Consider the following 11,135-nt stretch of genomic DNA (forward strand, 5'->3'; position numbering starts at 1 on the left):
GGTTGTCGAGATATGCGAAGGACAGTCATACACACATACATACAGACAGACAGACAGAGATTTCTTCCTTTATAGTTAGATGATGATGCTACAGCGCCACCTATTGTCCAAATGGCACCAAATTTGTCATGTTCACTCAGACATCATATTTACACTTGTCCACCAAATGTGGTTGCAATAGTACACAGTGTCCAGGAGATATGACATTTTTTGTAATATAAGCCCTGCCAACATTTGAGCAAACTTTGAGGGCCAGCTATAGCAAAACTGTATGGAATATCAAAATTTTGAAAAAGTAACTTCTTCCGGCTTCATCCAGAAATGTTTTGTACCAAATTTGGTGACGATTGCTCCAAATTTGTAGGAGTAGCAGCGAAAAAACAGATTTGTACAAAATTCAAAATTGAGGAAAACCGATATTGATGCAAATGGGTGTGGCTTATATGGATAATTTCGTCTGGACCTAGAGAATCCAAGAAAAAGAATTTTGTTTCTGTGACTTAAGGTTCAAAAGTTATAGGCCAAAACGTAAAGTTCGTGGCCAAATTGCACCAAATTCAACACAAGGTGTCCTATGTCGACAGTCTGTGTATTTCCGTCAACTCAACTTGCTACCAGCTGCTCTATTTTATTGAGAGAAGATGGTGGGAATGAGAGGTGAACTGTTTCAAAATGTAAGATTTCTCACTGAAATACGTGCTGGTTGGTGGATGAGATTCACCCGAATTAAACACAGACTCATAACACTGTTAATTCACCATTTGTCGTGTATGTGTGTGACGGTAGGCCTATTTGAGTTACCCTATTTGCTGCTTCCCATTTGGTGCTGGAGAGATATATGCACAGACGGTAAGAACTTTTTTTTTGACACACTCACTTCTACACTAAATCTTGTCTGCTTCACCCAAAAATCTTAAGGGGCATAAATTCACATAAAAAGACTACTGTGTATCCACAATGCAAATTAATTTAGAGAACATAGATAATAAAGCCACAGATGAAAGGGACCTACCAACATGGTAATAGCTGTATTTTCAAACACAATGCATAGGAAACAGCATGAATACAGATGCTCCATTGCCAATAAAAGCTCAGACTGAGCAGTAGTAACCTATTTTCCAAACTGCTTAGCCTCCTTGAAAGATCCATCATCACCTCTAGCCTAAGTACATATGACCTGTAACCACACCTACACACACTGATATAACTAGAGGGCGTGGGGCTTTTTGTGGTATGATCTATAACGTAATTAGAAGAATACGTTTTACTCTTAATATAAAATGGTCATAACTACAAATGATAAAAAATAGTAATAAAATAAAATATGAAAATGCAATATAAATATAAAAAATCCAGATATCACAGATCTGGTGGGGCATGTGCCCCAGCTTGAAAGGGCATAATGCCACTGGTCGAGAAAATCGAAAGACAGACATACAGAGATTCCTTCCTTTATAGTTAGATGTTGTGTTGTGTTATTTTTGACATTTTATCTCCCTGACTTAATGTTCAGTCATAGTTTCCACATTATTCAATTTCTATTTAATTTCTTGTAAATGCATAACACTTCTGGATAACAATGTTGTTAAAGTTTCTTTCTCACCCTACCCACTTTGACCCAAAACTACGAACAGTGCAAACTGTTTACAGAGAGGTGTAACTCACTGGTATGTACAGTTGAATTGAGTTCTGGTGTAATCTGATTACGATCACTCCCACAAAAAAATGAGAAGTATTTGTGACAAACAAGAATGAACAGTAACTAGAGTGTAACATGATCCACGTTCATGCAACGATAAAAAATAAAACTTTATTGTATCAGTACAAAGGCATTTCCCATCCACCTACATACAAAATATCAAGGTGATCACAGTCCAGCTTAACACCTAACCATGGGAGTCATACACAAGGTACAAATATATCAACAGGCATAAATGAACATAACAGTTTTAAGACAGATAGTTAATATGGTGCTGTACACAGAAGAAGATAATTTTCATTTGTTAACACATCTGATATTTTCAAGCATGAAACACACACTACAATAGCTTCTGATAACATTTAGTTCATGATGTTTTCTAGCTGGTGATTGTCAGCTTGTTTAAGAATTGCTGGTTTGGACTTTTACAGGGCAAAGAGAGTGTATATAAAAAGACAGCAGCTTTAATATAGCTGCTCTCAGATGGCAGTGGTAAAGTGAAGAATGTTGTGGGAAGGATGTAGCTTCACCGCCATCTCTCATCTATAAACAACAGAGTTGATGTTGACATAGTCTATATAGATAGCATCATTTCACTTACTGTACTTAAAATGTACAATATTCTTCTCAAGCACATATTCCCTGACAGATATTTTAACTTTAAGGTTGAAGTTTGAAATTTTAATTTCCCAATTTCCTGACAATTTTCTTGAATTCATATGTTAACAGTGAAGGGTTCTGGACTGAAAAAATACATAGAAATTGGTTGGGAAAGACATACATTTGTCTAAATATATATATATATATATATATTGTATATAAGTATGTAAAACTATATAAAAAAGCTATATAAAACTACATTGGTATAAAGCATACAATACTGTTCCAACTGGAGCATTATAGACACTAAGATCCAAATGTTCATCTCTTTAAAGAATTAATGTAATTCTGCATTTCTGAAATTGCATTTCTCTCCTCTATATAATCGTTCCTCTACAATATAATTATAATACAATCATTGTGGGAGATATCCTGTCAGCTGTGAAGATGTGGCTGGAAGGGAAAATGCTGGTGTGTGTTGGTATTTACAGAATGTGCATGTGTTAGAGTGTATAGCTGAATGTCTCAAACACACTCAGTGCACTTCTTTGGTAGCCTCTTTGGAGTTGTCATTGGCAGTGACATTGGTGAGTCGGACATTCTCCTGCGCTCTGCTCTTCTTGTCACGTGCTTCTCCCTCCACATGGAAGCCAACCATCAGTTGGTAGATTATCACACCGATGATGGTGCCAAGGAATGGGGCAAAAATGGGCACCAGGAACCAGCCATTTCTAACGCTGAGGAGTGATCAAAAAAAAAAAGTTAATTATACCAATTTTTTTCTTTGTCCCCAGGGAATGAGGGTAAAGAGATAATGAGCACTGTGAGAGTGTTGCGAAGGAGAGTTCACATAGAGATAAACAATGAACGAGGAAAATGCTTAAAATCTGTGCTCTTACGTGAAAACTTCGCTGCCCCACCCTGCCATAGCGGTGAAAAGACGTGGTCCGAGGTCTCTGGCAGGATTGACAGCATAGCCAGAGTTAAATCCCATAGACAATCCAATGACCAGGACCACAAATCCCACAGTGAAGGCCTCAAGCCCTTGGGGAATGGGGTTGTTGTATGGATCCACAATAGCCAGAATACAAACTATCAGCGCTGCTGTGCCAATTAACTATGTTGGAGAGAGGTACATGTAAGAAGAAATTGTGAGTTGGACACCTGATTTGTATCATCTATATTTGTAAAATTAAAATTTAGTGTATGATAGCTGTTTCTACATTTCAAAAGAGTACCTGATCGAAGAAGCCATTGACAATGGTGAGATGATTTGCAGGGTAGGTAGCAAAGATGCCAGCTGTGGCATTAGGCCCAGTAACATTGAAACTTCCAGGATGGTCCCACAGGGCATCTAAAGGGATACAAACAACAAAATATAGCATAAAGCATTTTTTGTTTAGACTGGTTGTTTAAATGACGCACTTAGACTTTGTTAATCCTAAAACATAAATCTGTTCATATACACTTGCAACAACATAATTTCTTTAAATTTGGTTCCACATCTGGACTCATCCCTTACCGTAGTACATGGCAAAAATTATAGCAGAACCAAAAAAAGCACCGATTGTCTGAAAGAGGAAGTACATGGGGAACTTTCTCCACCGCTCTCTTCCAAGCAGGCACAGGGCAAAGGTCACTGCAGGGTTCAGATGGCCACCTGCAAATGTACATGGTGACAGTATGTCTACATATTATACACCATGAACATATAATGCAAAAGCATTACCTAAATATAGACAAAATGCTTTAAATATAGACTTCAGATTTATCAATATAAGGTACAAAGCAGGTTAAAATGTGGTCCTGCAAACTTAACTTGTTGAAAAATGTAATGCTCAGAAAGTATTCATTCCCATGCACCCATAATAAAACCAAATGAATCACTGAAAAATCAAATTTGTGTCATATGTCATTTTCAATAAAATACTTTGTGTACCTGATACCTGGCCACAGACCAGGATGCCCAAGGTGGCAGCAAAGCCAAAGGCAAAGTTGACAGTGAGGAACATTCCATGGGAACCACCGCTCAACACCAGCTGGGCCACGGAACCACAGCCAAACATCTGGAGACAGAGTAGAAAAGCAAGTTTACACACACATATACACACGCACCAGCTTATCAGTTGTTTCTGTTGTAGAGACAACAATAATGTGATGTGTGCTGTGTGTGATATTTATGTGATTTAATATATATATGTATTTTTTATATGGACCTAATTAAATTTAAGCTAATGTAAGTTGCTTGTTCTAGAAAAGAAAAATCAAAATGTATATTTTTCACCTGAAGAGGTCCTGAGATGTGCACTCTGCACATTAGAGCTTTAGAATGTAGAACTTTGCCAATGCAAAGTTTTGCACACCACTCACCAACCGTATTCAGTTATCTCAGTGTTGTATAAAAAAACATGAATACTGTACATTTAGTGCTTTGTCAGTCAATCAAGGTCAAGCCAAGGGGTGAAATGAGGCAATGTGATCAGTATCAGTGAAACCAGTAAAACAAAGACCCATTAAAGGAGCTCTACTCAGAATTAAATGAGCTCTATTGTGTTCATAATGGCACACAGGAGTACAGTATATTGTATGTACAAAAGAGAACTGCGTTGACCTTGATTTGGGGAGAACTGTAGCTGCTACTGCCCAGCTGATTTATATGGGAAGGAAAAAAACAAGTTCATTTTCCATTCTGATTGAGATTGAATGATTGAAAACATGTGTTTATGGGCAACATGACTGATCCTGTCAAAAGAAGATGGATTTACAGAGTGACTTGTCTTTAGATGTAGCAGCACTACTGCCAAGCAGGTGCCATACTGTTTATTGTGCATACTGTGTGATTATGTGTTTGTGTGTATGTCCCCGTGTCCTCTTTGTATGTGCTTGGTAAGAAAGAAATATGTGTGGTCCATGCTTAGGCTGCTGCTCTTTAAGCCCCCTGATGAGGACGCTTTTCAGTCAGACCACAGGACTGGATGTTGAGGTTAGCTTGAGGGAACCACACTCAGAGGGACTGGCGCCTGAGGGGAGTTCATCACTGGGCTCAGTCTAAACTCTTTTCCACCCCTGATGAGGCCAGCCATTACTGGAAAAATACTACATAAATCAGCCCAATGTTAGAATTGTGCTTAGCTGTTTTGTTTTCTGTCTCCTTTATCTTATGCCATGATGGGCTCTTGTGATGTGACAGTAAAAAAATCAAAAACTCTCTTTTCACTTCACAGAGTTTTTCTTAATGTCATAGGCATCTGATTGCAATTGATGGGCCACTGGCTTGTGAGTGCCAACTTCCTTACTTAGATCACATTCCACCAGAAAGGTCTCATTTAAATCCGACACTGAATCTTATTCACCAGTGACTGTGTTCACTCTGTTGAAGAATTCCAGCACCTTGCTATGTTGCTGTCATAATGTTGTAGTTCGTTAACTGCAGCCCACCACTTCCTCAGCCAACATTCAATTGGCTGATTCAGCTGGTCATGCATCCATGCAGCTACTCCTAGCTTTTAACACAGTCAGGGAGCTTATAAAAAAAACAACCCCACAGCAGTCAGCCTACTGAAACACACATTTGGCAATTGTTTAGGAGCTGAAGGCAAAGAATCTGCTGGCCTGGAACCAGTCTCTAAATCACTACCTGTGTGATCTTTTCAAATTCAGGATGAAGAGCCTCAGAACCCCTCTACGGCTATAGCTCAACGCAGGGAACAGTGGTTTGAAGTGGAAAATGCAGTACACGTTTTGAGAGTGCGGTGAGGGGTTAACCAAACAGTTACAGTAGGATGACCAAAGACATTATCTGCCTATAGGTGCCCTTCAGTGTCTTCATTTGTTCAAAGCCCCTTTAGACTCTGTGACTGACCTAATACTATACATTCTGTATTAGTGTGAACAACAGAGTGCTGACTGCTGAGACATCCAAATGCACTATATTGACATTATACTATCATATTATACTATATATCAGCCTGTGGCCAAAAAGTTTATTAATTCATGACACATTTTTTAGATGTATTCAGCATGAACTGAATTCAGAAATATCCTGTTTAATGATCCTAACAAGTTACCAGGAGCTAGTGACACAATACCAAGAATACCAAAATCAATACATGCAAAGAGGTACACACACACCCTCACACACGTTATTTATCTCTCCATGTCATGCCACACTAGCTGACTGCTAATAAGCAGTTTGCTTTGTTTAATTTGTCACTAGTAGAAAAATGTATTGACGGGTTATATCTGGAGAGAAGATGGTAAACAAAGATAATGTCAGAATGAGAGAGAGACTTCTGTAGTATATGACAGAGGAAGTAAAAGTATGTCAGCCATGTCTGTCATGTGATATCTATTGTTCTGCCACTAACCCTCCCAGTGCTGCATGTGTCTACATGTGTCACCTATTAAATGACTGCACCACACCTTTCTGCCCGCCATCAGTAGTCACAGTACATGCTAAATTGTCTAATAACAATTAATAAAAATTGTGGGTCCTTGGCTCTTATATATAAACACTAATATGTATTTTCTATCACAAATTTGTGTTTATACAATTTACTTGTTAAGAACATCTTACTAAGCTCATGCAAATTGTTCTGTGAAATATGAATGATGCCCTTGGATTATGTATCAGAATAAAATGTTTTCTTCAGTTAAAGGTAGCATGCTTCTACGCCTTCTTACTGGCTTTGTTAATCACTGAGGGATTAATAAAATGAGTCACTAAACTCAGCACAGCCGCACTGTGAATGTTAAACCACTACAGGAGCATTTAGGTTGCCCACAAAGCAGGTTGTTGTACTAGTATTTAAAGTATTAACTGTAAAACAAATTTTACCCTAATTTTGCAAATTTTCTGCCAAGACAGGGGTAAGAAAAAAGGCTTCTTATGGAACAGTAGCCTATTTCAGCTGCAAGGCTGTTTATTTTGTTTGTTTATCAGTGTAGATAACCCAGAGTCTAGATCTATTTTACTCAATGAACAAAAGAAGTGTCTGTTTGTCCTGCAGAACAATGTTCTGATTTTCATTTTAACTTGAAACTGTTCATATGACTTAGGCAAAGTTAGATGACAAGCTACTATTCAGTCAGATTTGTCTATTGGAATGCATCAGTATGAGGTAAAGAAGGCTAACATAAGTAGTTACTAAGTTTTTAAAGTGCAATATGTAGTAATTGGATGTCATAAGGTTTTGGCTCTGGGATCCTGGATCCCAGCTCCAAGCAAATATTGTTGTGTAATCCTAAATACAGTTTTGTCCACAGCGCAGCGCAGTCCTGAACAACCTATTACTTGCCTGTTTTTATCCAGTACAAAGAGTGTCATTTTTCTTGCTTTGAAGTCTACATATGGCTTATAAATTACATGCAGTTTCTGTTGCAATCATTGATCATTTTTCAAACTCCTCAATACAAGAATGATAGAATACAAACCCTGACAGTGATTGATCATACTGCAACATCAAAAGAAAATAGAAAAATTGAATAGAGGGTACTTAGAGAAAAGAAAACTATTATCAACACATAGGCCTAGTATATTTCAAAGTATGATCGTTGTAACCTTTTAATTTAAAGCTTTGCAGCTTTTGTTTTTAAACATCTATTTCAACATGAGATGATGCGATGTCCACGCATACACACACTTCTGCACACACACTTACCACAAGAATGAGCGTGCCAAGACACTCTGCCATGGCCTGACGAAGCAGCAGGTTACGGACCTGGAAGGACCGGGACAGTTTGTCCAAAAACACCTTGTGTCTTCCCATGTTTTCTTGCTAGAGGCTGATGAGACTATTAGAAGACAGGCACAGTAGGTAGATAGGTTTTCCCGAGTGGCTGTGAAGCTGGGAGGACTGGGCTCCTCTTATAGAGCACAGATGGGCTTGGACTGGTGCCAAGCCTGAGCTTAACCCCACCCTCTGCACCACGCCTCCCTGCTTGTCATGATGTGATTCACACTGGTTTTCTCACTGGTCCTCCCTGAATTTATAATAAGTGTGATAACAGCATTTACAGACCGGATCTTAACCTTAAACCAAGTCCAGGTTTCCCTGTTCAAATCAGTGAAATCAACTGAATCGTACATTTCCCCTTTCTTTATTCTCTCTCTCTTCATTCTCTCTCTCTTTATATTTTGCAGTTAGTACATTTCTTATGCAAATGAATCACACATGGAAAAACATACCTGAAGCAGGATAGAAAGGAGAAGTGCCTGCACTGCAACATCCTGTATACACTTAATGTAGCCTCTATCCACCTTGAATGAACATAATCCTAAACCCAAATATCCAATCTTAAAATACTCCCTTTGAAAGATGGCAAACGTCCCCAATTTGGATGTTCCACATCCTTGTGAAGACATTTTGCTCCTCATAAGAGTAGAAATAAAACACACACACACACTTAACTGTAATGCATACCTGCAGCCCTTACTTGTTAATTCCCACCCGTTCACACACACATCTTTCTCTTTTCCCTTTCTGTCCCTTACCTCGTTCTCTCCAGCCTCTTCATTTGTCTCCCATCTGAAACTTCATCACCACATATTATACCTTCTTTGTCTGGTGTCAATAGAGGTGTGAGAACATTTCCAGTTTCAAAAGCCCACAGCCGTGCCTCTATCAGTAGGAATCAGTGTACCATTTCTTTACTCTGTTTGGAGTTCTTTTGTTTTGTTTGAGTTATGCCTATTTTTTGTGACAGTAAAGTACATTATCAACTTGGATCACCTGAACATTAAACTTCAAAACAATTTTGTGCACATATCTGTATAGATTACTTGCTGTAGAGAATTCAAGCAGGCTTTGCACAATTTTGATTTAAAGTATATCACTGCTACCTATAAAAACTAATTGCTGAGTCAGAATAAATGTATCCCTTTTGTGAAATATTCCACTTCACAGGCATGCAGAATGTATCTCAGTGCACAGGCGAAACAGCGGTTCCAGCAAACAATAGATAAGTGACATGTTTCATCATTGAAGGACCCAGAGGCAATCTGTGTCATGTCAGTCACAGAGCCAGCGTCAACATTACATGCATATTTGAACATGCAGTGACCAGTGTTAGTCTTGTCTGACCCCCCTCTCCAGGTTGTTTTCCTACTTTCTACTCAGTGCATGCCTCAGTAGGCTTCAGTGTCCATAGATAATGATAAGCAGGTATGGAAATGATTTTTTTGGCACTTTAAAAAAAGCATTATTTTTGTACACTTATATTGGATTGTTGTCCCTTTATCTTGTGGTGCTTATTCATGCTCAAGACCTAAACTCTTATTTGATAAATTTGTACTAGCGTATTTCTTGTAAACATTTTAACCCAACCTTCTACACAGATATATTTACGACTGTTTTTGCACATATTTCTGTCTCATATATTGTGTCTTTCTGATTTACTTCTTCAGGCTTCCAGAAGGAATCCCATCTAGAAGGCTAGAGGAGCTGCATTTTTGGGCCACATGGTTTGAAACATCTTTTCCTGGAATAGTTTGGCTCAGAAACAGGACAGTAAATGGGAAAGAGAAAAGAATGGTGGTACCCACAAACATGCAGGGAAAGCTATAAAACCAACATGGATATCTGTTCATTTTCTACAATAACAAGTCCTAACAATTAAGCTTAGCTGTTTAATACACACTGTTTTTTTCATAAGTCCTTAGGAAATGGCACAGATCACTGTTTTTAATGTTTGTGATTGATGACCATATGTACCATGTGTCTACCAAATGTGTTTGTCTCCAGTAGGAGTGCCAGTGTGGCAGTTGTTTTCCAGCAGGTGCTGGAGGACATGACAGGCACAGACAGGTGAAGAAAGATTGGTATCTGTCAGACAGATAGTGACAGGTTGGCATTAACTGCACACTGAAATGAAAGGTTAATACATGACTGCAGGTCAAAGAGAAATTTGCTGTCATGTCAGGTCTTGATATCACTGACTAATGCACACCAGATTGCAGGGTCATTCCCATGCTGTACTGTACCACCGAATGGATCATCTAATTGATGGATATACCTTTTTTATTTATACATTTGATGCCTCAGACTCAATATACTCTGTAACAAATTGCCTTTTCAGTATTTTCAGTAATGAAATCTTTGAACAAATTTTCAAACCAAACTTAAATTGTATATAAACAAATTATGCATTAAAAATCTACACTACAAACCACATTACCATCTAGCATTTTGATTTGTCCAGACTTTTTACATACATTTTTCTACCACTAGATTACATTAAGGACTATTGTGTTCAGAACATAATGTTACGGTGAAAAGTTTTCCATCACTCTTCAACTACATTTTATACCTGCGCTAATCACAACCCTAACCTGCATCGCATATGTTATTCCCTGTTCAGTAATGGGTGGAAGCTGTTGAACTGAAATCTTAGACGAACCTTACAGAGAGTGAGAGAGAGAGATTGTCACGCAACAAGCAGTCTCAAACACCAAAAACAAAATTGAAGATTTCCTTCTGCATCCAGGTTATACAAGATTATAACACACAGGTCAATTGTATTTCCATTTCTTACTATCAAAGGACAGTTTTACTGTATATAAACGTAACTATATATTTTCTGTCCATACAACTCTGCATTACACATTGCAGTTAACTAGGAAAGACTTGTTATTGTTGCATCACATGCCTGTTGATTGTCACTTTGGTTGTGAAAGCCCACAGCCACCTGTCTTGCACAGAAATGACAAGCACAGACAAACCGGAGAGTGTGAACTCAGCTCCAGTCTACCAAATGAAAATTCAAAAGTGCTCCAGTTTCTGGTAAATCAGAAGAGTGTAGTAATTCTCAGAGTTGCATGAAGGAGACTGAAATGCAG

General features: G+C 38.3%; 1 protein-coding gene across 3 annotated transcripts; it reads right to left on the bottom strand.

The window, feature by feature from the left end:
- Positions 1–1,770: 1,770 nt before the first annotated feature.
- aqp3a (aquaporin 3a) lies at positions 1,771–8,821 on the bottom strand. 3 transcript variants are annotated; one of them, XM_044196706.1, is made up of 7 exons: positions 8,793–8,821; positions 7,960–8,281; positions 4,239–4,365; positions 3,822–3,959; positions 3,538–3,653; positions 3,199–3,416; positions 1,771–3,036 (listed from the first exon to the last, which is right to left on the bottom strand). In XM_044196706.1, the coding sequence occupies exons 2-7, from the start codon at positions 8,065–8,067 to the stop codon at positions 2,835–2,837; spliced, it is 909 nt and encodes a 302-aa protein (XP_044052641.1). In that variant the 5' UTR covers positions 8,068–8,281; positions 8,793–8,821; the 3' UTR covers positions 1,771–2,834. The 3 variants fall into 3 exon arrangements, with proteins under 3 accessions (XP_044052641.1, XP_044052643.1, XP_044052642.1); XM_044196708.1 differs by lacking the exon at positions 8,793–8,821 and having other exon boundaries at positions 3,199–3,255; positions 7,960–8,149; XM_044196707.1 differs by lacking the exon at positions 8,793–8,821 and having other exon boundaries at positions 3,220–3,416; positions 7,960–8,148.
- Between the last annotated feature and the right edge of the window lie 2,314 nt (positions 8,822–11,135).

This window comes from Siniperca chuatsi, linkage group LG5 (genome assembly GCF_020085105.1).
Source record: "Siniperca chuatsi isolate FFG_IHB_CAS linkage group LG5, ASM2008510v1, whole genome shotgun sequence".
NCBI classification, from domain to species: domain Eukaryota; kingdom Metazoa; phylum Chordata; class Actinopteri; order Centrarchiformes; family Sinipercidae; genus Siniperca; species Siniperca chuatsi.

What these genes read in the sequence shown, in the direction of transcription:
- aqp3a (XM_044196706.1), bottom strand. Translation starts at nt 8,067, where the DNA reads ATGGGAAGACACAAGGTGTTTTTGGACAAACTGTCCCGGTCCTTCCAG. An exon ending in TTGGCACGCTCATTCTTGTG is followed by an intron (nt 4,366 to 7,959) that starts GTAAGTGTGTGT and finishes CTCTGTCTCCAG; the next exon opens with ATGTTTGGCTGTGGTTCCGT. An exon ending in TGGGGCAGCGAAGTTTTCAC is followed by an intron (nt 3,037 to 3,198) that starts GTAAGAGCACAG and finishes ATCACTCCTCAG; the next exon opens with CGTTAGAAATGGCTGGTTCC.